Source organism: Solanum tuberosum, unplaced genomic scaffold, assembly GCF_000226075.1.
Source record: "Solanum tuberosum cultivar DM 1-3 516 R44 unplaced genomic scaffold, SolTub_3.0 scf00302, whole genome shotgun sequence".
Taxonomy (NCBI): Eukaryota; Viridiplantae; Streptophyta; class Magnoliopsida; order Solanales; family Solanaceae; genus Solanum; species Solanum tuberosum.
The window spans coordinates 83,982-110,679 of NW_006239238.1; the positions used below are offsets into that span (position 1 = coordinate 83,982).

The 26,698-nt window shown below is 34.1% G+C and overlaps 3 protein-coding genes across 8 annotated transcripts in view; 1 reads left to right on the plus strand and 2 right to left on the minus strand.

Annotated features, from left to right (window-relative positions):
- Nucleotides 1–591, plus strand: part of LOC102577673 (fertilization-independent endosperm protein) — a 5,434-nt gene extending 4,843 nt beyond the window's left edge. Inside the window, 3 exon segments of the mRNA NM_001287872.1 lie at nucleotides 228–291; nucleotides 381–440; nucleotides 525–591. Of these exon segments, the coding sequence (NP_001274801.1) occupies nucleotides 228–291; nucleotides 381–440; nucleotides 525–591 (191 nt within the window).
- A 575-nt stretch (nucleotides 592–1,166) lies between these two features.
- LOC102602889 (uncharacterized) lies at nucleotides 1,167–13,194 on the minus strand. 2 transcript variants are annotated; one of them, XM_006360033.2, is made up of 20 exons: nucleotides 12,679–13,194; nucleotides 12,386–12,474; nucleotides 12,025–12,134; nucleotides 11,682–11,736; nucleotides 10,510–10,598; nucleotides 9,115–9,181; nucleotides 8,975–9,037; nucleotides 8,608–8,778; nucleotides 8,395–8,488; nucleotides 8,235–8,311; nucleotides 8,052–8,124; nucleotides 6,435–6,478; nucleotides 6,216–6,283; nucleotides 5,288–5,373; nucleotides 5,029–5,186; nucleotides 3,601–4,936; nucleotides 2,913–3,181; nucleotides 2,365–2,568; nucleotides 2,130–2,286; nucleotides 1,167–1,806 (listed from the first exon to the last, which is right to left on the minus strand). In XM_006360033.2, the coding sequence occupies exons 1-20, from the start codon at nucleotides 12,788–12,790 to the stop codon at nucleotides 1,517–1,519; spliced, it is 3,612 nt and encodes a 1,203-aa protein (XP_006360095.1). In that variant the 5' UTR covers nucleotides 12,791–13,194; the 3' UTR covers nucleotides 1,167–1,516. The 2 variants fall into 2 exon arrangements, with proteins under 2 accessions (XP_006360095.1, XP_015170174.1); XM_015314688.1 differs by lacking the exons at nucleotides 11,682–11,736; nucleotides 12,025–12,134; nucleotides 12,386–12,474; nucleotides 12,679–13,194 and adding an exon at nucleotides 9,287–9,325 and having other exon boundaries at nucleotides 10,510–10,592.
- LOC102602549 (U4/U6 small nuclear ribonucleoprotein Prp31-like) lies at nucleotides 8,530–22,497 on the minus strand. 5 transcript variants are annotated; one of them, XM_015314691.1, is made up of 12 exons: nucleotides 20,792–21,007; nucleotides 19,843–19,987; nucleotides 19,051–19,139; nucleotides 18,805–18,914; nucleotides 18,606–18,660; nucleotides 18,304–18,398; nucleotides 17,778–17,841; nucleotides 17,635–17,697; nucleotides 17,359–17,529; nucleotides 17,183–17,252; nucleotides 17,013–17,087; nucleotides 16,343–16,726 (listed from the first exon to the last, which is right to left on the minus strand). In XM_015314691.1, the coding sequence occupies exons 2-9, from the start codon at nucleotides 19,952–19,954 to the stop codon at nucleotides 17,416–17,418; spliced, it is 702 nt and encodes a 233-aa protein (XP_015170177.1). In that variant the 5' UTR covers nucleotides 19,955–19,987; nucleotides 20,792–21,007; the 3' UTR covers nucleotides 16,343–16,726; nucleotides 17,013–17,087; nucleotides 17,183–17,252; nucleotides 17,359–17,415. The 5 variants fall into 5 exon arrangements, with proteins under 5 accessions (XP_015170178.1, XP_015170177.1, XP_015170176.1 ...); XM_015314690.1 differs by having other exon boundaries at nucleotides 17,183–17,529; XM_015314692.1 differs by lacking the exons at nucleotides 16,343–16,726; nucleotides 17,013–17,087; nucleotides 17,183–17,252 and adding an exon at nucleotides 8,530–8,552 and having other exon boundaries at nucleotides 17,317–17,529.
- Between the last annotated feature and the right edge of the window lie 4,201 nt (nucleotides 22,498–26,698).

Here is a 26,698-nt window from a genome sequence, read left to right on the forward strand (position 1 = left end):
TCTGCTTGTGGACCCCCCCCCCCACCCCCAAAAAAAAATCTGGTGTTGCTGAGTGTGGCATGAAGTCATTTGTAACCCAGAGGCTGTCGAGATTATCTAATAATATCCCAAGTAAAATATAAACGGAAAGGTTTTAGGTCCATTCGTTGCATGCATGTTAGGTTACTCATAGTATGTTTCGACTCAAGCTTGTACTGGAATTCACCCATTGACCTTATGTCTAACAGGAAATAGAGAAGGCAAGATCTTTGTCTGGGAAGTACAAACAAGCCCGCCAACTTTGATTGCAAAGTTAATCTCTATCCATCCCCCCTCCCTAGTTTCTGATCCTCCTCATTAATGTTTTGGATTTATAAAGTGTTTGTGCTTAACTTTTGCAGGCTATCTCATGTTCAATCTAAACAACCAATTAGACAGACTGCCATGTCTTTTGATGGAAGGTTAAGATCCAAAATCACTTTTTTAACTGCTTCTTGTGTATGTTTTTGCAATCTTTGCATTAACCGATTGTCTTTATTCTTCAGCACCATACTTAGCTGCTGTGAAGATGGAACTATATGGCGCTGGGATGTGGTAGCAACAACTTCTTGAGTTTGAATGTACTATTATGAAGGATCCAAAGTATATCTAAACATGCAAGCACACCTGTAAATTCTGCTTAACTTTATCTCTGACCTCTTTCTCGTGAGACCATCTCGATGTGCCAGTGAATTAAACTTGTACTATTAGTGCTGGACATATGGAGGTTGATGATCAGGGAAGATGGGAAGGTTAATAGGATGTCAAACTTGTCTAGTTTTCTTTATGAGTATTATTATTATGACTCCCCTTTTATCTTATTCTTCGTAGTATTTCGATTGACTAAAATACCTTGTAAAAGAAAGGAGGAAAAACAATCACTCTGTATTTGGGAATTTTCTTTTGCAAAAGTTATTTTGAGAATTAGAAAAACTATTGATGATTTTGGCTTGTACGTACTTAGCTTATTAATACTTTGATGTTTACCAAATATGTACATTAGTTAAAAAAAGTGCCTTATAAACCAGTTTGACTAGTTTATAACCATAGCCAAACACCCTCTAAATGTAACTAATTGTATCTCATAAAGGCAGTGGTTGTGCCAAAAATGATGCTCAATTTAGCCAACATAATGATTTTCCATATACTGAAAGCAGAACAGCAAAATACTCCATACAAGGATCAAGGAACGCAGAGGTTGTGCTAAAAATCAATGTTGTTCAATTTGGCCAACATAATGATCTTCCAAAATGATGGCATATACAATACAATATCAAGAAACCCTAACGTAATTGGGTGATGAAATTCGACCATACATCGATACAAAATTTGCTATGCAACTGAGGTTTCTTCTTCTACTACATTTTCTCGCTGTGCTACATGCTCAACATATTTTGGGTAGTACATATGTACAAAAAGAATGGAAAGCCTGTATGATTCTTTAACTATAGCAACATAACATACTACCAAAAATGACTTCCGGAGGAGGACAAACAAATTAAACTTGAGTCCGCAATTGCATCAATAATTTCTGCATGTTCTCCAGTTTCTGACTCAGCTCTTTAACGTCATCGAGAGAAGATGTCGAATTAGCTAGTTCAACACTTAAAGCAGAACATTTGGTCTGTGATTCCTTGATCATGTCCTCAAGAGAAGCTACTGTTGACTCAAGATATAGGTTTCGGCTTCCACCAGTGACATTTGACGATGGACTTAGTCCCATACTACTGCTGCTATTACCTCTGCTGAGTTTTTCAGGAGTAAATATTCTATCAAAGCTTTCACTTCCTGCAAGTATTAATGAGTCCAAATCACTAAATCATCAACCAGCAAACAATGCATTAGCACAATATAATGGTCAAGAGTGGAAAAAGCCAAGAGATGGCACCATATACTAAATGTTCAATGTGTGATATCCTACAAATATGGCTTTGCTCTTTGTTGAAGGGAATATTTTGGAGCCGAGCTCAGCTACCTTAGGGCAGAAACTTCTATTTTAGTAATTAGAAGTGCTACTGATTCAGTAAGCTTGTTTATGTATAGAATCTCGAGACTACAAAATGAAGAAATATATTGTGAAAATGAAGTTCCAAATAAGATGCCAAAATTACCTAAGTTACTTAGTTGACTGATTGCTCCTGCACCAATTTTGCTTTCTAACTTAAGTACCCGCAGAATTCCAGCGGCGATCCGACCCATGGAGTCAACCTCAGACTTGCACAAGAAAGCAAGATACTTGAGCTCAGCCTTAGTCACTACTGCCTCAATCTGCCAAATACACAAACTTCTTTATTACACAAAGCAGGGAGATAGAAATCAAAGGACAAACTTGCAAAATCTTTGTACCGGCTGTTTGACAGAAAATTTCAAATTTTCGACAATCCACTTCCCCAATCCATCATCAATATCGTCTTCGCAATTCACTATGTCTACTTCGATGTTCATACCACCAAATCTCTCAGCAGTCTCTTTAAGAGGCCCTTCTGGACCATCTTGCCTGATACTATGTGGAGAACGTGGTTTTAAGATCTGCAGACCTTCCATACCAACCTGCAGCAGCTCCTAGTTAGGTTACTTGTCTTAAAAATCTTCATGAAGAGAAAAACGGTTACAAGTGACCAAAAATGACAATAACTACTACGCCTCAATCCCAATCAAGTTGGGATCGACTATATGAATACTGAACATGTTAGTGCATAGTTATCTGTTTTAAGCTATAAAGATAGGTGGAAAAACTACAAAACAATCATTGCCATGTTTCTTGTCTAGACATTGTTTTAAAGCTACAGTCGGAAAAAAACCCATATGCAAGATATAAAGTATTTTCTAACATGAGTCAAGTTTATCGTTTCCACCAAGGCAAATATATTGCACAGTAAGAATAAAGTGCTTACAGTAATCAACTCGAGGGGGTATCTTTTTTTGCCAGGAGATTTTCCGCTGTCATTTGTTACATGCTTAGAACTGCTTGCTTTGACACAAATGTTCTGGAAAGTTGTGTGCCAACACCGCTCTTCTCTGACAGAATCTTCATGATCACAGAACCACCACCTTTCTGCTTCTTCTTGTGCACCTTCCAGAGCAAACAACCAATCTTTGAATTCTATGGATATGTCCACGTCATCAGGTGTTTCCAACTGTAATCTACCAGTGTCCTTTCCATCTAAAAAGAAGGAAAACCAGAAAGAAATGAGAAGACCATTGATCAAGATCACAAGCAAAGTTAATCCCTGAAATCATAGATGGCAAAGAAAATGAATACTCTCTCCATCTCGAAATGCCTGTGCCTAATTTCCCTTTTAAGTTGTTACAAAATGCAGCCCATTTTCCTTAAAGGGTAAGTTTTAACACGTTCAAAATAAGACAGCTTTGCAGACCATCTATCCTCTTTTTTACATCATTTTATTGTCTAATTATTCTTTTCAGCGAAAAAGGCATACTGTGGCTCCACTATATTTACTCACAACTATTAAACGGCCCATATATTCAACTATTCTCTTAGCGAAAGTGCCAAAGAAAAAGTGCACAACCAAAAAAGGATGGCAGAAGTATATAGCATCATCATAAATTGAAGAGTCTAACCATCTTGATGTTCATCAAGGGTAAGAGGTGTTGCTTTCAAAAGTTTAGACAAAGGCCCAGCAGACAGATGCTTCAATCCTTTAGTAAGCCCTTCCCCAGGACCACCATCTGGCCCAAGAATTCCAAACTTATGAAGTAACGCTTCTGTGTAATTCATTCCTCCCCCAAGGCGGACGCCAGCAATACAAGCTGAAACATTTAGACTGTGACACTCCATGTCCTGTGTTTTATAAGGGATCACCTGTACCATTTTTATGTCCAAGAAGGGAACTGAAACAAAATTGCCATTTGATTGATAGATCTTCCTGTTTTGCACCCAAAAGACAGATCTAAGTTGACGTCCATTCTCCACAAATTGGCCATTTTGGTTTGAAGTCCACGCCAAGCTGTCCTCACGTGGCAAGCTACTCAGAGTGTCTGCACAATCAACTTCAACACCTTCCCAAAGGAAACTCGACGAAATGGCTATAGCACCCCCCAAGGTTCTATGAGTAACTTTGATGGACAGCCCTTTGCCTATAAATTGAACCAACGGCATTCCTGAAATGTCAGCGGCAGAAGATTCCAAAAATCTTAGGTGCAGATCATTTACTGATAAACATACAGCAGCATCACCGGGAACCTTTTTGCTTAATGATCGACCTAAAGATTTATGACTTACTTCCTCCTGCGAATTGAACCTCCCAGCAACCGCTATCTTTTCGCTTACTCTCCCAAAATATGTGTAAAAATCTAGGACAAAAAATAATTGTTCAACTGAAGTGTTGGACAAATACTGCTGACAGGCAACTCCCACTCTAACAATTCCTCCCGGAGGTGGGACATTTGTTAAAGGGCCTCCATCTGCAGTAGCCATTGCTACTTCAAGGCAAGCACCTTTCAGCTCAACACATCTCCATGAATTTGAAGGTAATGCAAGAGAATTTTGGAGTCCAGTTGAATCGTTACATGTTTGTAGAGAGAGACTAATGACTGAAGCACCAGCAGTCCATTTCTTCTGGCTACCATCAATTGGTTGATCTTCCCACAGACTGAAGCATGCCGGATCCTTATCGAGGTTTAGTAGCCCCAGCTTAAGAGTAGGTGACTCAGAAAGGATGAAATCTTCTATATGAAGGCTTGCCCCACCAAACAAACTATGACAAACATCATCTCCACCTGGAACAGTATGATTTCCTGTTCCCGTGTCTAACGGGACAATGATATCTAACCCCTTGAGATTGAATGTGAGGGAGTTTATCGAGAAATCTGATAGAACTACACCGCCAGGATTAACTACAATCCCATCAGCTAAAAAGGAACATATCCTCAAACATGATTCTTCCTGAAGATGAATCTGGCAAACAAACAAGAAGAGCAGCATAGTTCATCATCAGATAGCCAAAAGAAAAAGACAATATGAGGTTGTATCTAGTAGTACATGAATACCATAAGGGGCTGGCAATTGATAACTGTGGTAGAAGCAAAAATTGGTGGAGATGGAGAAGGCTTGAGCTGAAGAGAATGAAGAGAGATCAGGGGGACCCCAGCTCTGAAGTTCCCCTGTTGGTCCCCTAGAGGATAAATGGGAGGACAAAAATCTTTACCTGAATTAAGAAAAATGAGAAATACATTCAATTTCAACCATAAATTCTAGATTAAGCAATCTATCGACAGAACAAATGCCCCTCAAAATTGATGTTAGTACCAAAGTCTGGAATGTTCAAAACATCATCAGAATCTGTCAACTCAGATGGCTGCACCAAGGTGCACGGAGGGCGTGAAAATGTATCCCTGCATTTAAATCATTTCGTGCACTTAGAACGTGCAACAGAAACTCAACTCTCAAATTCAGCAAAAGAGTTTTTCAGGGAGGACTTTGTATCAACTTAATCAGATTGTTATCAAGTAACGAACCCTATGAGACTAAATTAGAGTTTACTTTTGCCGACATAAGTTGTTTTTGAGATCTTTGGCTCCATATTCCTCTTGCCAGAAGGGCAAAGTAAGAATTGTTAAAGCTAACTGCATGAACTCCAGCAAATAGATATAGTTTAGAAGTAGAACAAAGGGAAACTCCATTTACTCCTTTTAATGAGGTTCAAACCCAAAAGTATTTGATGACACAAATGCTCCAAGTACAAGAACATATACTCACAAGCAGTTTGTCAGAGAACAATTGAAATGAGCAGTACGCTGCAGAAACTACTGCAGATTGAGTCAGCCCTCTATGAGATACAAAACATAATAATGAAATAGTTTAGTGAACTGAGCTCTGAGACAGTCATTCACTGTTTCACAGGTTAAAACGGTTCATATTTGAAAACTTGCATAATTCAAGCTATAGTTACAGTGACAACAGAATTAGTTCATCTCTTGCATGACTGTGAAGGTAAAGATTTTGTGATGATATCTCTGAGACTCATAAACTGAAGTTAAGCTTACATAACAGAGTTACCAGAGCCAGATATATAGAATGCAGAAAATTCTAAGCAAACATGGTTATTTGGTTGCAACTAGTGATAAACAATAAAAATATTTTTGCTCAAATAATCTCAATTTGCAGTCAATGCATTCTTTGCAGTTTATGTAGTATGCGACTTTGTGCTAATGATAACATAATCACAGAAACTTGCCTTAAAAAGGCTCCTCCTATCATAAGACGAGTCAAGCATTTGGCACTTTCTCCACCTGCAATACTTCCCTGCAGAAGGGAAAATCCAATATAAAGGCCCTAATGAAAAACAAACAAAATAACCGCTGGTTCCACCAGCATATAATGCGGTGCACCTCAGTTCATGAATCAACATAAGAAGATAAAATAGAAGCCTTTTTGGATTAATAAGAAATTGTACCCGAGAAAAGAATAAAGACTGCATCAAAAGTTCAAGCTGAAATTCTGCAAAGCAAACCGACACTATTAGTGAAACTTTTGAAAGAAACTAATGTGATGTAAGAAACCTTACAGTATGGATTACAGTATCCTCCATTTAAATCAAAGACTTTGCAGAGAAGGCAAGCAAAACATCCACTCATAGATTCTCAATAAAAACATAATATATCCAGATCACTTTGGATGTTATAGATTGCTCAATGAGTAGCAGACAGTTCATGCATTGAACTACATCGAAGCATTGTTTGCTTCAGCTGTCTTCAAGCAAAAAAAAAAAAAAAAGGAAACCAGAAAAGTGACCCAACAAATCTTAAAGTGGACTCCTCCATGAGATGCAACAATCTGATCTTCCATAAAATGAAGTTCAGTGCTGTCAAAGGCAAAAAGTAGAAAATTCCAGATATTTGTCTGGGGCTTTGAGCACAGTCAAATGGTACAGGTTCACACTTCCCATTAGTGTTTGGAGCGGCATAATTATAGTTAGGCAATGATGGGAAACTATTTAGGAACAGATAGTTACAGAATCACTTGGGATATTGTTTCTGTAGAAGGCCACTGAGGACTGGGAGTGGAGGATATTGAAGAATTTATACACAAATCAATGATGTAAAATCACCTTAATTTGAAACTATCTGAAGGGTAACTAGGAGGCAGATGATGGTAATTTTGTCTCCTTGTGTGAGGAGTTCAAAGGGGAAAACGGTCATCTTCACATGCATCGTAGGTTTGTCAACATCTTTTTCAAATCTACATTCTCAATGTTCAACATAGCACAAGTGTTACCTAGGACTATCACAAAGGAACTCACAAGTTTGGATTTTAAGAGAAGAAAGGCAATAAAAAAACACTTTTTGTGCATTTTTCTCCAACACAAATGAAAGAAATGGAATGTCTTACAAAAGAGTGCAAGGGATGTAAAATGTACTAGAATCTCTTTCTCGTTGCTTCCTTATCTTTTGTGTAAAATGTATACAAATAACTATTAGAGTGAGGACACATTTATTTTGCAGTAGCATCCTTACATGTGGGCTTGATTCATTTCTTGAGCCAAGCACAGGGTGATATGACGCTCGAAGTCAAGACTTTTGCCTGCTCAGTCGAGTTACCAAATCTAAAAGCTTAAGCCATTAGAGGGGGAGTACTTTTTGTTTTAAGGTTTCATGAAGACTAAAGTTTACTTGAAGTTGAACAAAAGCAAGCATTAAAGATAAAAAGAAGTAAATATAACAAAGTTGTTTAGAAATACAATTCTTTACAAAAGATTAAGCTGGAATATATTTTGTCTCCTGAGATTGAAACAGAACCAATACTACACTTTTTAGTGTCCTTGTAAGTAGAGAAGGACAGTTTGAACTTATTGATCCTTTTTGTTAACGTGCTACCAGCACAGAGATGAATATACTATAACCTTTGGAAAAAAAAAAAACTCCCAAGTGTTAAATTTCATCTTCTTTTTTTTTTGGTTTAATAGGTTTAATTCAGATAGATATATAGTTAGCTTTTGGTAGTTATGAATCCTCTCACCGCCTGTCCCCTACAAAGGGAAAATAATACATTTATTAGGGGTGGCCAACCTAACCTGTGTCCTTCAAACGTAGAAAAATGTGATCCACAACAACGGAGACCAAAGACCGCCCAGCTGCTTCTGTATGCTGTCACAGTTAACAATCCATTGTAAAAATCAGAAAGGTGAAGTACAATAAGATTATATCAACATTTAGGCTCCATTTTAATAAGTCAATGACAATGGAGTCATTCATACTTGCTGGTTAGGCTTGACATCTCCTCTGTTTATACAGACATACAATCCTGTCATGAAGCGAAGAAGCGCTCGTAATCCTGCAGAATCAAAATAGTAATAAGCAAATTGTAAAGAACAAGACACGAAAAGATCCACAAAATGCACAATTTTTTCTACATGCCTGGTTCACTAAGAGCTGGACAAACAGTTTCTGTGATGTGTAATTGAACTTCAAGTCCTAGTGGACTATTTAGTTCAGTCCTCTGAATCGTTATCTGATAGCAATGTGAAGGCAAGAAATCCATTAATATCAATGGTCTGTATGCCTCAAATCATAACCTATGTTCATATCCAAAATTCATAGAAAGAAAATTGAGTGCCCAATTTGAATTACATGAGCTTCTCCAGATATTCCTTCAATGAATCTCTCCCCGCCAAAAAATACTCGCTTTGCTCCATCTTCATCTCTCTTGTTATTCCCCCCTTGAGAGCTTCCAAAATTTGCATCCGCGAACATATCGGGATGAGGTAACAGGTCAATAGATAGATGTTCCCACTCAAGTTTCTGTTATTAAAAGAAAAGTAGATGATGCAACACGACACAACGATGCAAACATGAGTAATTAAGGATTTAGGACACTGCATAAAAGAATAAGGTACTCAGAACAATCTTGTAGATATTACCTCAAGAAGAATAAAATATCATTCATGTAAATAAATTGGGAAAATTTTCTAAATAGTAGAAAAAGAAATGTAATTACTTTGAACACATATATGAACTCCTTGCCACTAGAGAAATCCCTAGCTTCCTTTAGATTTACAGCCTGCAATAGCATATTGTTTGAGTCATTCTTAAGCAACAACTACACAAGTCATCTCATCTAAAATAAATGCAACTTACCTCCCAGTTCTCATTTGTAGTATAGAGAAGAAGATTGTGTATAGTGATTGATGCCATAGGTGATGCCCTGGTGAAATAATCAAACAAGAAAGAGAGAACATTATCTAACATAGAAAACTAAAATCACATGACTGTTTGAAACCAAACCTAACAGGTAAATAAAAATGCTCACAAGTTATTGCTAAGAGCCTGCCAAAAGATGCAAGGGAATCTGAGCATAAACAATAGAATGTGATTTATAAGTTTGAAGCCTTTCAACGTACCATTTTGCACTCAATGTCTAAATGCTCTCAAAATAGAGTGCAGTGATATATTGGTGTAGAAAGGCAATATGCAAATAATAATGGTAAATTGTGAATTGTTACATTGCCATTTCTCAGGTTTAGATGACCCAACCAACCAATCTATGATGTTCAAGAACTACTTATCTGACATATTTGACAGTCTTCTAAGCATCTACATGCTTTTCTTTCTTCTCTTTTCTTTTGGACATAGAATTGAGTATCAAAAAGATCAAACTAGGATAATACGCGATTTTGATCTGGACATAAATAGAAAAAAGAACAACTTTTTGTTTTATATGGAGCAATATGCCAATATCTAAACCATGTCCAGTGATTTATTTATGCTTTGCTTTGAGTTTTACTGCTATCGGCTTCTGGAACATTTTTTGTTGTTATATCAAGCTATAATTCTATAAAATCTCAACCCTAGGAGTCACTACCTTGTTCTTTTCCAAGTTCAAAGTGACTTCAAACCCATATGTTTTTCTTTTCTGTGAAGCCACTCTAAATCCAAATCCATATTTTTTTTAAAATTTTATGACCATGGTGTCCGGGCCTAAATCCAAATCCATATTATTAACATGCCTTCACTCCTAGCATCAGAAGTGGTCTCTTCATTAAGCTTCTTCGCCTATTGCTCCTATTACTATTTGTAAAATTTTGTTCTGCCTGAAATCTTTAATTTTACTTTGAATGTCAGCAGCTCAATAGTTCTCAGTCATTCATTAAAAGAATCTGCAGAAATATAACCAGGCTCACTGAGTGTACTAAATTTCTAGTTATGTTCTTAAAGTCTAAATTCTGCAGTTAAGGAAGAATGGTTTCAAATTGGGTTTAAAGCGCAAGTGAAATGTGATGGGCTAGAGTTTAGACGGAACTGTTCAACATTAGTCCCACTACCATCACCATGGTCCATCTTGTTCTAATCAATTATGTACTTGTTTCTTGCTTGAGGATCTGATAATAGAATAGAGAATCAGAAAGCATTGACGGGTAAGGATATCCAGTCCAATTTTGAAACAGGTGGAGAGTGCAGAATTGGTTCTCGTAAGCAAAAGAAACAGGAAAAATAGGATATAAAGAATCAGGAATGAAGGTATTGAACACTTACCAGCTTGCTCCTCCTCGGCGTCGAGCACCTCCATGAGTTTCAAGTAGAAGATTAACTGTATGGACTTGTAATGTCATGCCATCTGCAATCTGACAATAAAAGACCAATATACATGATCACTCATCCTGAAAGGTCACCCAAACCTAATCTCTTTACAAGTATATGATCTTTCCAGAACTTGAGAATTTAAACACAAAGACAAAGCAAAATAAGAAGAGTAGTGAAGAATGTAGTACACAGAGAAATCAGTTAGCATAGAATAGTCAGGGCACTTGACCAAAGTAGAGTTACTTTCATGTAACAAAATATCTATTACAACTCAGTTCTGCTTAGAGTTTTCTGCCAAAGAAAAAATGGAAAACAAAGAAACACAGTTACATTGATTTCTTAAAAGAAAAGAGGCATATTGCAATTACCAAATTGATGCATGTTGATGTTGGATATCATATGATTTCAACAGTAGAAGAGCCCTATGTACCGCCTTCCCTTTTCAGTTTGGTGATGGATAATATGAAGAAGCAAAATAATAATTACAACACCATGACCAAGAGCTTAAATCAATAACTTGATGCTTTAATTACCCACTTATTTGGAAAGATATGACCATCTGCAGACCTTTAAAAAGTTTAAGCTGATTAAACAATACTAAGGGTCTACTGAATCCATTGAATTATGCTTTACATCAGCAATCTTAAAATTTTAAGCATTTTTAAGTATTTTTTATTTTTTTTTATTTTTTTGATAACCCAGAAATCCGTCTGTGACCCGCCCTTTGGACCAATCACAGCCTTCTAAACTCGGTGGATAATGGGCCCGCCCCTCTACCCTTCTCCACTTAAATACCGGGCTTCACTTTGCATGGTGTGGGGCTTGAACCTGCGACCTAAGCCACAAATCCTCCACCTTTTGCCACTTGAGCTAGGCCTTGGGGGCTAGCTAAGCATTTTTAAGTATTTCATCCTTCTTTTGAAATACCCGTGTGATGATGGATATCATAATTGCAACTTGCTAGTTCATAATCAACTTTATATTATCACATTCAAAATTGTGTATGAAATCATCAAATCTAAACAAATTATGTACACACAATTCCCATTGCCCCGCAAGGAATTAACTCAAACACTCTTACATAACATCAAAACCAAGTGAGCTGATACTATTATGTTGCTAACCTTGTCAGCAAATCCATATCCACTTCCCTTCGAGGAGCTACCAGATGACACCGGACTGATGGAAAGCAGTACGATACCAAGTGAGACAACAATAATCAAACCAAGCTCAAGCTAGTATTTGGCCATAGATTTTGGATCAACTTTTGAAAATTTCATCTTCAAATCTCTGTTTTGCAGAAATTTGAACTTCCATTCAAAAAGCTTCAAATATTTTCCAAATAAAATGCATGTCCAAACACAACTTCAAAAAATCAAATTTTCAAGTTTTAACTTCAAAATCTATGGCCAAACGCGTGAGCTATTATCCAAAAAGGTAATCAATCACATTGAGCCTCTATAATACCTGCTAGAGCTCTTAGGTGTATCAAGATCATCTCTTTCTTCCAGAACTAAATCAAGTCTATCAATTTGCACAACTATTGGCTCTGTTTGCACATTGCTTACTGACGGAAGCTTGAGTTGAAAAACCAAAGTTAAACAAAAAAAGGACAGTTATAACAATAGACAATTAGACTTCAATGTTTTTTAAAAAATGGGGGCAGAGGGATTACAAAGCGGAAAATCAAACCCTCACCAAAAAGATGAAAGTTCAGATTGCCAACAAACCAACTGAGCTAATAAAGATCATTTTTTTTTTTGTATTTTCATTCATAAAATAATGAATCTAGCAATCCAAACATCAATAAAGAGAGAAAACCACTAACAATGATCTCCAATTTCCCAACTTTCGCTGTTGTAACATTCAATGCCGGTGGTAATCCCGTGCTCGCATGTAAAGCATCTCCATTTATATCTACGACAAATCAATCAACAATTTTTCAGATGTATAATTAAGTAACAAGCTTCAAATAACATACTCTCTCTGTCCTAATTAATGCGGCCAGCTCGAATTTCCAGAGAATTTTACATATTTAGAAACTACAAGTTATAATTGACGATTCAATAAATACTTTGTTGAATCTCGAAATTCGAAAAGCAACAAGAAGAAAAAACCGACCTAAATTAGAAAGTTGCGCCGTACGTCCCTGCAATTTGAACTGATCTCGGGTAAATGACTTTAACCAATACTTCAATGTATACTCCAATGCTCTAGCCAGTATCGACTCCATCTCTCACCAGATCTAACACAACGGATAACTTCACCGGCACCGGAAAACGACTGCGGCGGCCGGGTAGTGTGAATGTGATCTCTTTCTTCAGACGAAGAAATGGATATATGGATTGGTGAAAACGGAGGAGTCGGTAGCACGTAGGAATCACGTGCGATAGAGATTCGGTGGGGCCTGGAGCAGTATTATTAACTTTCGGTGATGGTGTTGAAGTAATTTTCTACAATTATAGTGAATTGATTGATGATGAATTTATTTTCTGGGGAATGATGAAGATTTGAAGATGATTGTGGGCGGATGTATGAATGTATTGGATCTGGGAAAAATGAGTGGTGTTTTTGTCAGGAAGAGGACAATGGATGCTACGGTGGACGGAAATGTCAGTATTGATCATCACATATGTTTTGTTTCTTCATGTTGTATTTTTTTTTTTTGGTTTTCCCATCGGGTCCGGAGCGCTCCGATTAAATTTGAATCGCACCCTGCAGGGCTCATTCGAGGGTGACGCTCTCAACAGGATTTTCTTCATGTTGTATTTAATATGCTTGCATTAAATAATACTCGTATTGGTTATATTGATATTATTTCTTATACACAATTTGGTTTAATGCATTAGAATTAATAAGTGTTGCATAATTTCAATAAATTACAAAAATATCCTCCATTTTTTAGCTTAGTTATGTCATTAATCAATCTAATGCATGTGTTGAAATTCTTTATATTACGGTAATACACGTATCAATACACAATATAGTGTATGACTAATATATAGGCTTAAAAAATGCATCAAATAATAATGCAAAATAGGGTGCATTACATTAGTTATGCAAGCATTATTTCTTACACATTGTTTGATTTGATGTATTAAAAATAACAAATCTTGCATAATTTCTATTAAAAAATATATGTTTACAAAAATGCCCTTTACACTTTATTTATTTGTACACTTCCTTTGCAAAAACATCAAAAAAATATTTCTTTGCTAAAACATCATTAACTCTTCATTCTTCTTTTTCTTTTCTTTTTCAAAAATAATATTAAATAGTTATACTATTGAGTCAAAATACTTTTGTAAAAAATTGGCAATTTTTTTTTTTTTTTGTCTACATTGAAAACAAAGCATTTAGGTTGTCATCAAATACTAATAAAATATAGGGAAGTAATGCAATCAACTCAAGAAGAAGATAGTAATTTACTAGTTCACATCTAATTATTACTTGGCTATTAAGATAAATCAACTAAGATCAGATTCTTTTACAACAAAAAAATTCTACCTTCATTTTTTTTAATCATATTTTAAGGATGAATTTATGTACTACTAATTAAGAAAAGCATAACGAATGTAAAAAAAGAATAAGTTTTGTTTTTTTGAGTTAATAACTTGGGGTGAAGCAGTGGACTGCTTAAAATTTATCGTCACAATAGTAAAATTTTTAATTAAACTATATTGAAATTAGATTTTATTTTTTTAAGATACTTAAGAGGCCATAAAGCCTATTAAGACACCAATAAATTAAAAGACACTTAAAAAAAATCAACATAAAAACAAAAACTTATGACAACAAAGACTTTAAGGGTAGTTTTGTAATTATTTAATCTAATGCAAGTGTTAAAATGCTATGTATTACTAATACCTAGAATTCCTTGGTATTAGTAATACACAACTTAAAGCATTAGTTATACATGGCATGAAAAAGTGTACCAAACAAAGTATTGCTAATACACACATCTAATGCATGCATTATATTCCTAATACACTCTACCAAACGACCCCTTAATGTATGCATTATTTTTTTCTAATACATTCTACAAACGATCCCTAATAAGATACCCAGTCAGGTAGTATCCCATAATGCAATAGGAGTGATGAATTCATAATTTTCACTAAAAAGTTCGAAATATGAAGAAGTAAACACAAGAAAAAAATGAAAAAAGTTTAACATCTATCATATATTCGTAAAAAAAAAAAATTCAATCATTTATAACTGACAGGATCATACCCTTGTCAATGTCTTTCAGTTGAGTTTCTTACCTAAAGCAATTTACATTGTTTATGTGATTTGTCAATTATTGTATATGAATAAATTTACGTTTACAACTTTCTATAAGTCTTCAAAAAGAGAACCAAAAGTACTTGATATGATTCTATAAGTCGGTTTATAATATATATATATATATAGCCTTGTAATTTCATAAATAAGTCTGGAAAGAATAAAATATACGTAGAGCTTACTCTATCTTAAAACAAAGATCGTTTATGATATATAATTGATTGAAGAACCTTTTTGAGAGAGCATGTTTGAAACAAATGGAAGAATAAATAAGTAATGATGAAAACATTATTTCATGAGTAATATTAAAAGTAAAAATAATAATAATACTAATTTAATAATAAAAAGGTAGGGGAGAGCGTATGATAAGAATTATAAAATTGATTTTGCTACGCCTTAGCTGTTACCACTTTACCATTCCACTAATCAAGCTTCCTGATTCTAATCTGTAATTGTTTGCCTTTTACTCCTTTTTTCATTTTGATAATCATTTTCTTTCTTTATGAATTTATTTACATGTTAATATAAGCTGATTGGCTGTAAATTGTAATACTTTATTTATTCTGGTTTTAGAAGTTATCATTCCATGCGTTTACTGCAATATACTTGCCTGCAGTAGATTTTTGCAACTTTATTTTGTAGATATGTACACTGATTTTTGCCACCAGATTTTGTAGACATTTGTACACTTAAAATTGGACTAGGTGGAATTTGACTGTGGAATCTCAGTTCGATTATCTATGTCGGTTGTGTTAAGTTCGGTACAAAACACAGGAGAACTTTGCCCTTTTACTAGCTGCGAAACTATACAAAGCTATAGTCAATAGTCTATACTTCTTGTTTTAATGACAATTGTTGGCAAGTGGGGTATAAACTTCAATTCATTTGAACTGTGCATATATGATATGTTTTTTTTAGATATTTTTATAATCGTGGTGTGTGGTATTTCTATCTACAATAAATACAAAAGCAAATATCTTCTTCTTCTCCTTTTACCTTATGTTTACTTGGCACCAGTAACAATTGATCTATCTAACATAAATAAAAACAAAAGAAATGTCCACTAGGACCCCTACCATCACAGCACCAAATTACCTTTTATATGCTCGTACGCTAAAGAGACCTTTCTTTCCTTCTATTGGCGGGATCAGTTGTGTATAAGGTCCTTTCCTAAAAGAGGTCAAATAGTTCAAGTGGTTTGAACGCACATGCACATAACATCAAAGAAAGGAATGGGAAATAGAAAAATTGGTCACCTCATCAAGCTCATAATCAGTTGCGAAACTATCCTCACATAATCAAAGGAACATTGCTCCCAGGGATAAACTCATCAATCTGCTTCTTTTTGAAGCTAGAGAGCTAACAGAACATCTCGAAATTGGCCACACAACTGAAGTCAGGAATCAAATATCATTATGATCGGATTGAATGTGAAAAGATAAAACTGGAAAACTAGTACTATTAGATGTTAAAACAGTATTTCACAGTAAACACAAAGCTATAACGTAAATCATTGCTAGTTTTAATTATAAGCTAATGTCAATAACATTGTCTACCAAATGAATCATGATTGAACTTGCAATCTCAAACACCAAAAAGGGACTTTTGTCTCTTAATCATCGAAAATGTTCATGTCTCAGAGAAATAGGTGCTTTGAGTTCCTCCCCAATATGCCTGAGGATTTGATAGCTCAATCCCTTGTACTGGTGTGTGAAGGCAAAACTCGAACTCATCAGGCCTGATGTGGCTGCTGCACCACTGCTTCCATAACAGTATATGTTGCTAAAAACATTTTTTCATGCCCTTTTGTATATCATTGACATTATAATGTCCTAGAAGCATAGGTAGACCCATGTGCGAGCATGGATGCATATGCACCTGTTAACTTCATAAAAAAAATATGTAAATACAAAAATGAGTTTAACACACAATGTGATTATGAGCTAGTCGAGCCATTGATTTTAGATACCAAAATTTAGTTAATATATATTATGACAATATATTTTATCCGTCACAAAATACTTATCATATTTCGCTTTTCAATAGTTAAACTAGTGAACTTATACCAACATTTAAGATCCATTTTTCATCAATTTGCTATGAGAAGAAGAACAACTTATAATATTTTTCGTATAGTATTAAGTTAATAATGACAATGGAGTCAGTCATACTTGCTGATTTGGCTTAACATCTCCTCTGTTTATAGAGGTAAAATCCTGTCATGAAGTGAAGAAGCGCTCGTAATCCTGCAGAATCAAAATAGTAATAAGCAGATTGTAAAGAACAAAACATGACAAGATCCACAAAATGCATGATTTTTTCTACATGCCTGGACGAGCACCTTCTGTGATGTGCAATTTAGCGTTAAACTCTAGTGGACCATTTAGGTGATCAGTCCTCTGAATCGTAATCTGATAACAATGTGAATCCAAGAAATCCATTAATATCAATCGTCTGTATGCCTCAAATCATAACCTATGATCATAGAAAGAAAATTGTGAGCCCAATTTCAATTACATCAGCCTCTCCAGATAATCCTTCAATGAATCTCTCCCCACCAAAAAATACTCGTCTTTATCCATCTTCATCTCTCTTGTTACTCCACCCTTGAGAGCTTCCAAATTTTGCATCCACAAACATATCGGGATGAGGTGACAGGTCAATAGATAGATGTTCCCACTTAAGTTTCTGTTATTAAAAGAAAAGTAGATGATGCAACACCACACAATGATGCAAACATGAGAAGAATAAATTGGGAAATTTTCTAAATAGTAGAAAAGGAAATGTAATTACTTTGAACACATATATGTTCTCCTTGCCTCTAGAGTAATTCCTAGCTTCCTTTAGATTTACAACCTAGTACATTAGCATATTGTTTGAGTCATTCTTAAGCAACAACTACACAAGTCATCTCATCTAAAATAAATGCAACTTACCTCCCATTTCTCATTTGTAGTATATAGAAGAAGATTGCGTATAGTGATTGATGCCATAGGTGCCCTGGTGAAATAATCAAACAAGAGAGCGAGAAAACCAAATCACGTGACTGTCTGAAACCAAACCTAACAGGTAAATAAAATGCTCACAAGTTTTTGCTAAGAGCCTGCCAAAAGATGCAAGGGAATCTGAGCATAAACAATAGAATGTGATTTATAAGTTTGGAGCCTTTAGACTTACCATTTTGCACTCAATGTTTGAATGTTGTCAAATAGAGTGAAGTGATATATTGGTGTAAAAAGGAAATTATTCAAATAGTAATGGTAAATTGTTATATCGCCATTTCTCAGGTTTAGATGACCCAACCGACCAATCAATGATGTTCAAAAACTACTTGTCTGATGTATTTGACAGACTTGTAAGCATCTACAGGTGGAGAGTGCAGAACTGGTTCCCGTAAGCAAAAGAAACAGGAAAAATAGGATATACTATAAAGAATTAGGAATGAAGGTATTGAACACTTACCAGCTAGCGCTTGCTTCTCCTACGCGTTGAGCACCTCCGTGAGTTTCAAATAGAAGATTAACCGTATGGACTTGTAAGGTCATGCCATCTGCAATCTAACAATAAAAGACCAACACACAAGATCACTCATCTTGAAAGGTCACCCAAACCTAATCTATTTCATTTAAACACAAAAACAAATGAAATAAGAAGAGTAGTGATGAATGTAGTACATAGAGAAATCAGTTAAATAGTATCTATTAACTCAAACACTCTTACATAACATCAAAAACCAAGTGAGCTGATACTATTATGTTGCTCACCTTGTCAGCAAATCCATATCCACTTCCCTTCGAGGAGCTACCAGATGACACCGGACTGATGGAAAGCAGTACAATACCAAGTGAGAACAACAATAATCAAATCAAGCTCAAGCTAGTGTTTGGCCATAAATTTTATCGTCAAATATATGCTTAAACTTTCATTCTAAAAACTTCAAACAATGTTGAGCCTCTATAATACCTGCTGGGACTCTTAGGTTTATCAATATCATCTCTTTCTTCCAGAACTAAATCGAGCCTATCAATTTGCACAACTATTGGCTCTGTTTGCACATTGATTACTGACGGAACCTTGAGTTGAAAAACAAAAAACAAAAAACAAAAAAAAAAGGCAATTAGAACATAATAGAGATCAAATTTCTGATTTTTCATTCCGTAAATTATGAATCTAGCAATTCAAACATCAATAAAGCGAAAAACCACTAACAATGATCTTCAATTTTCCAACTTTTGCCGTTGTAACATTCAATCTCCGTGGTAATCCCGTGCACGTATGTATAGCATCCCCATTTATATCTACCAAACAAATCAATCACCAATTTTTCAGCTCTATAATTAACCAACAACCTTCAAATAACATACTCTCTCTGTCCAACTCGAATTTTACACATGGATAGCATGATTTGAAATCATAAATTGAAGTTTTATTTGGTTATCTTACATATTTTCTCTCTACAATAATACAAAATAAAGCAAATATACTATCACTAAGTTATTCTAATAAAATACAATATTTATTTATCAAACTTTAATTCAATTAAAAAAAAAAGTTGAACATAGTTTTTAATATAATCCTCGCATAAAATACCTACAGTCTTTCACATTGAATTTGCATATCTCGATCATATGATTGATAAGACGAACCAACATTGTTACTTAGGACCATTTGTTGCAAAATAATGAATTTGGTGAATATAAATAGAAAATTAAGAATTAATTTGAATAATAACAAATTTTATATATGTTGGTGGAAATAATAGTTACATAATAAATAAATAAATGATTAGTATTTTTTTTACAAAATATAAACTTGTGCATCAATTTTTATATTTAAAATTTCCAAACCATGTTTTTTAGAAAATTTGAAATTTAATGTCATGATTTTATATATGACATGTCGAAACGCCTACTTAGTAACTACAAGTTATAATTGACAATTGAAACATGTTAAATCTCGAAATTGGAAGGGAATGAGTATCAATTAGAAGAAAAATTCAACCTAAATTGAAAAGTTGCGCCGTATGTCCCTTCAATTTGAACTGATCTCGGGTAAATGATTTTAACCAGCAGTTCAATGTATACTCCAACGCTCTAGCCAGTATCGACTCCATCTCTCACCAGATCTAACACACCTTTAACAGAACGGGAAAGTTCACCGGCACCGGAAAAAGACGGCGGCGTCCTGGTGGTGAGAGTGTGATCTCTCTCTTCAGACGGACAAATGGATATATGAATTAGTGAACGGAGGAGTCGGTGGCACGTAGGAATCACATGCGATAGAGATTCGGAGGGAGGAGACGTGACTGTAGTATTATTCCTTCCCGTTTCTATTTATACGTTGTCTAGATAATATATTTGTCATTTTATAAAATTCAAATTATTTTCATTGTTAATTTAATTAATTAAAATAAATTAATTTCGTACATTTATTAAAAACTTGACGCAAAGATGAACATCACCTTTTAGAAAGCTTAGTAGAGGCTGTTTTTTAGATAACTTTTTTATAATTGTGGTGTGTGGTAATTTTCTATCCACAAAAGCAAATATCGTCTTCTTTCTCATTTTACCTTATGTTTACTTGCACCTGTAACAATTGATATAACATCAATTAAAAGAAGAGAAATGTCCACTAGGACCCCTATCATCACCATTTACATGCTCGTAGGTAAAAGAGACCTTTCTTTGCTTCTATTGGCGAGATCAGCCAGTGTCTCTGTATGTAAGACCCTTTCCTGAAAGATGTCAAATATGTCAAGTGGTTTGAATCCACATCAACATAACATCAAAGGAGGAAATGCGGTATAAGAAAATTGATCACCTCATCAGGCTAATAATGAACTTGAAGATTGCAGGTTCGATACTATACTCACATAATCAAAGGAACATTGCTCTCTAGGATAAACTCGTCAATCTACTTTTTTACTCTAGAGAGCAACATCTAACAGAACATCTCTGAATTGGCCAAACAATCAAAGTCAGGAATCAAATAGCGTTTAGTCGGATTGAACGTGAGAAGATAAAACTGGAAAAACAGTAGTATTAGATGTTAAAACAGTAATTTCACAGTAAACATAAAGCTATAAAGTAACTCATTGCTAGTTTTAATTATAAGCTAAATGTCAATAACATTGTCTACCAAATGAAACATGATTGAACTTGCAATCTCAAACACCAAAAAAGGACTTTTGTCTCTTAATCTTCGAAAATGTTCCTGTCTCAGAAAAATAGGTGCTTTGAGTTCCGTCTGAATATGCCTGAGGATTCGATAGCTCAATCCCTTGTACTGGTGTGAAGGCAAAACTCGAACTCATCAGGCCTGATATGGCTGCTGCACCATTGCTTCCATAACTCTTCACCTTGGAAATCTTTGCTATTTTCTTGTTCTGACGAGCTGATACACGCAACTTGCCACTTCCAGCCTGACCAAGCATGCCATAGCCCACCCCTAATCCATCCCCTAACGAGCTTTCTTCAGGTACCCCGAACTTCACCCTATTCCTCAGCTTCTGCGCGTCTGTAACCTGATATCTATCTTTCCTCTTACTATGCCGAATACCACCTCTCTGCTTCTTAGACCTAAAATCAGGAACTGGAAGAGGCTTTGGCAGCCTTGCAGGAGGTAGCTCTTGCAATTTCTCTATCGTTTTACAAATCTCTTCCTTAAAATTGAATATTCCTGCTTTGTTCAAGTCCATACGTGCTGCTAGAATAGCTTTATTCGCCAGCATTCTACAAACTTTCACCCTTAACGAAGGAGGTGTACTCTGAAATATATCTGTTTCCTCAATATAACAAAATCGCGAAGCACTAGCTGTGGAAAACCCTGCTAAATTCTTCCTTTTACCACCCAGATTCCTCACATTATCAGCAGGCATATTCGCCAACAACGATAAACCACCAGCAGAACACATAAGTTTCGCAGCAACTGCACTCCCAACAACACCAGACATATTAGGAGCAATATCATTCATTCGACTCTCAACAAAATCAACAACCTTCTTCTTCGAAGAATCAAGAGCTAGGGTTCTATCACATGCTTCCAATGTCCTCTGTAAAACATCCTCCGGCAACGGCTTGCCACTAGTAGCTGACGCCGTAACAGAAACCACCATGATAATAGCTGAAGGTAACAATTCCTGCAAATCAACAAGAGTCAGATCCGTTTCGTTCCCAATTTTTTTAACAACCCTAGCATAATCAATTGGATGATTAACAAGTGAATCTAACTCAGGAAACTTCAATCGATACTTATCACGTATAAAATTGTGGATTATAGCAATTTCATCCTCAATTTCAACAGATAATGCGTTACAATCTTCTATCAACTTATATTTGTGATCATCTTCTTCAACAATAACATCACCTTTATTCGCTGAAATTATGGCATCTTCAACTTTCTGCATTATATCAATGTAGTTACGTGACTTTTGCAGCATCGAAACATTATCTAGATCGTAATTGAACGCCTTTCCATGAACATAATGTGTATTATCGGACAATTCGTCTAATTCCTCCAAATCTGCCATGAATGAATCAAGAGCTGCCATTATTCGATTTGTTACTGCAAATTAAACACAATCTGTTCTGATTATCAGAAAAATCTGCAAAAAATTAAACCTATAGATTAATTTTAGTTATTGGGCTTTTTATAGCAATATTTTGTTTCTGAGTTTGTATAGGAATTAGCGTGTTTTTTCCGAATTTAGTTAGGATTTTAGAATAATTTTGTGTATCTTGTTTGTAATCTTAATTAGCCTCTTTTAAGTATTATGTTAGCAGTTTTGGTCCTTTAAGTTTGTCAAAATTTAGCATTTTTGATCCATGTCAAACATTTACCAAAATTTGATGCCTTTAACCAGAATTGTGGGCGGAAATATAAACGCTAGAAATCTCCGTCAAAGTCTCAAAACCTACCTCAGTCACAAAAAATAATATACTCAATATATATTTTTATATGTCTTAACTAGCGAATGTAATTATTTTCAATCGATTGATTAAATATGTAACTTATTTAGATCAGAACTCTTTTGAGAATTTCCATCATCAGATGATTACCTAAAAATTAATATTACATCATTAAAGATTGAACTAAAAGGATAAGACAAGTTTACAAAGACGTATGGAAATAAATGTCAGGTATACTTAATTTCAAACTAGAAATTTATAGAGCATTGACATGTATGTGTTGCTAAAAACATTTTTTTCATGCCCTTTTGTCCACCCTTTGTGTATCATTGACATTATGAATGTCCTAGATAGAAGTAGACCCACGTGAAAACATGAGGCACACGTGTACATATTAGCTTCAGAAAAAAATATGTATATATAAAATGAATTATATATAACGTGAATATGAGCTAGTTGAATCAGTAATTTTAGATACCAAATAGTTAATGTTATACTATGACAAGATACTCTATTCGTGATCGTCATAAAGTACTTATCATATTTCGTTTCTCAACAGTTAAATTACATGAATTAAAAGCAATATTTTAAGATGCATTTTTTATTAATATTATATTAATACGAGAAGGATCATAATTTATAATACTTTCCGTATAGTTTTGAAATATATATAAAAAAAATAATTTTAAAATATAGTCAAATTAACTTTTGAAAAGTAAAACATAACAAATATTTTGAAACGAAGGGGTAGGTAATTGGAAATGAAATGAATGCAATAGTACATTACATTGTCTACCAACAACCTTGGAATAGTCATAGTATATCTAATTTGGGTAAAAATCTATTGCATTGTCTTTGATAGTTGAAAGTTGGAACTAGTTAATTACTAGGTACAAAAATAAATTATGTTAGTTGGGTCATGGGTACCAGAAAACTCAAAGTTGATATTGCATATATTAGACTATAGAATATAATGGAATTATTACATATATATTTTTATGAGTTGATGTGTAGACATGTAGTCATTAAATTAATACAAATTACTTGTATAAATTGACAACCACATGTGAGTCAAATTAGTTTTGCTTTGAACAAAAGTCCTAAACCTCCCTCTTGTTTGAAATTTCAAAAATATTCATCCAATTGATTAACAATATACTCCAAGAGATCATTTATTTTAGTTTGCACCAATTTACACGATTTAATTGAGGCCAAGATTTATGTCCTCTTTCACGTAATTAATAAATACAAGTTGGAATCGGACCCATCTCCTTCGTTATAATGACGAATCTTTTTTAAAATAGACATAAAATAGTTATAACAATATTATTATTTTTGTTTCCTATCCTAAGTTTGAGATTTACATTGAGGTCAGACTAAATCTAAATTCACATAAATTTTTAGAAGTGGCGCTCCGAGCATAATATTTTTCATTAATAATATCCAATATTTATTGAATTCCAACATCTTCTTGTGAGTATTATTTCTAGATCCGGATCTTGCACATTATTTGTAACACGTTTTTTATTTTATCAAAAATATGATTCTACATTAGAATATATTAGTATTGAACTTTCGTTTGCTTTATGGCACATGCACTCAAGAAGTGCATCGACAGATTTATAGATCTAAATTAAATTAATTTAAAACTTAAATTTGAATATTTTAAAAATATGTAAAATAATAATACAAGTTACTTCTTTTTATATTAATATGTGATAAAAAGTACATTTTAAAATATTAATCTAGAAGGAATATGTTTTCTATATTTTTGTCCTATCTTCTATAACTATTTTAAAACAAACTACATTTTAAATATTAATCTAGATGGAATATAAATAAAAAAATACTTACCATTACGACATAGTCTTTAAGGTGAAATTAAATACATTTACTTCACTTATCTTATCATCATTGGTATTGTATTTTCCGTTTATTATATGCAATACTTTAAAACCTAATGATGTCATTTTAGATAAAAATTATTTCTCTATTATAAATGAAAAGATACTTACAAGTTACAATCACAACATCACCTTTAAATGTGAGTGTAAATATATTTACTTCTCTTGTTTTATTATCATTGGCATTATGTAATTAGTTGGGATATCACTTTGGGCTAAAAATGCTTCCTCTCAAGGATGGTAAGATATTTATTTTCAACACAATCTCTTTCCCTCAAGTAGAGCTGTCAAAATGGGCTGGCCCAACCCAACTCAACCCAATTCTAACGGGCTAGAGAGTTAAATGGGTTGGGACGGGTTGATCATTTTAATTAAATGGCCTATAAAATAGCAGCCTAATCTAGCCCTAAGCGGGCCACGGGTTGGGACGGGTTGGCCCTTCAACCAAAAAATGAACAATATTACTCTCTTAGAAAGAGTATCCAAGAGTATCGAACGTTGACGTTTATGAACACGACATCAATACATACAAATTTTCATTTATAAATCACACACTTCGGTGAATACTTACAAAAATACATTTATGAATCACACACTTCGGTGAATACATACAAAAATACATAATAATCAACGTAAGATTTAGCGAAAAAATATTGATCATTCCACCATTCCTCCCACAAAAACTAGCTACTTTAAAAGACTTGATTTTTTATTTTTAAAAATATTTATTGATAAAAACTTTACAAATAAGACACTACTAAAAATATATATAAAAAATATTTTTAAATATTCATAGTCCACGGGCTGGCCTCTGAGGCTTGCGGGTTGGGCCTACGAGGAGGGCGGACCAAATGAGATTGGGCTAAAAAGTCTCGTTCTTAAATGAGCCAAAAAAATTAGGCCCAACCCAACTTAATTCAAGAGTTTGATTGGGCCGGCCTAGCGGGCCAAACCCATTTTGACAGCTCTACCTCAAGGATGGTAAGATATTTATTTCATGGTGCTAGTAAATATTTACCTGTCGTCTTATTATCATGTTATTATAATGTATTAATTCAAAAATAAAAATTCTTTTTTGTCCACTAAAATACTTTTTTTCTGTTTTACTTTGTATATGAACTATCAATTTCCTAAATCAATTACCAATTCTTTTAAAATGTTAATATCAAGAATATTACACAATAGAATATCCTCTTCAATTTATTCTCTTAAAGAACGTACAGTGATAATTGTGAATAATAAGTAAAAATAAATAAGAGATGACTAATTAATTATTTTTATATTTTAATTTGTTTATTTTATTTTGACTTAACATAAAATTTTAAAAAATAAACAAGATTTTTAAAACTTGTAATTTTAAATTAAAAATATGTAAAATATATTTTTTAATTTCATGATCTAAATATATCGCGTAAAAAAAATTGAATCAAAGAGTTATACAAAAAAGAAAAAGAACATTTTTTTTTAAAAATAATTAAAAAGAAAAGTAAAATAAACAAATTGAAACGAAGAGAGTAATAATTTTTCATGTTTGAACTTATATTACAAACTTATGACAACTAAATGAAGAAAATCTTAATGTAACTATAAAATTATTATCATGTCACTAAAAAATCACTAATTTGAGCTATGAAAATAATCTCTTAGGAATCGTTTGGTTGGGAACAAATTATTCCTAAATTATCCTCATGAAATTATCTATCCTAGGATAACTTATCCCATCATCATGTATAAACGGTATGATAAATTATCCAAACTTAGCAACCAAACAACACACCAAAGTTTTATCCCTAAATTAACTTTTTATCGTAGGACTATTGACTTTTAACCCGCACACCAAACAATAGACTTTATAGTTATCTTTCTTCGAACATGCACATAATAAAAACTTAATACATCGAACCATCTCGTTTTGCTGAGCTAGTCAAACCAAGGAAAATGGAAGGACTTTCTGCAAATTTACGTTCTCCCCAAGTCACCGTCTCCGTTATCTTTTTCTAAACGGAGTAACTTTTTACTGTTTACAGCGGCCACCGGCGGTGAAAA

Excerpts from the sequence above, each read along its gene's own strand:
- LOC102602889 (XM_006360033.2), bottom strand. The coding sequence starts at position 12,790 with ATGGAGTCGATACTGGCTAGAGCATTGGAGTATACATTGAAGTATTGG. Across the intron at positions 8,779-8,974 it reads AGTTCATATATGTGTTCAAA|AAACTTGAGTGGGAACATCT; the intron begins GTAATTACATTT and ends TTTTAATAACAG. Across the intron at positions 1,807-2,129 it reads CAGTCAACTAAGTAACTTAG|GAAGTGAAAGCTTTGATAGA; the intron begins GTAATTTTGGCA and ends TAATACTTGCAG.
- LOC102602549 (XM_015314689.1), bottom strand. The coding sequence starts at position 21,955 with ATGGTGGTTTCTGTTACGGCGTCAGCTACTAGTGGCAAGCCGTTGCCG.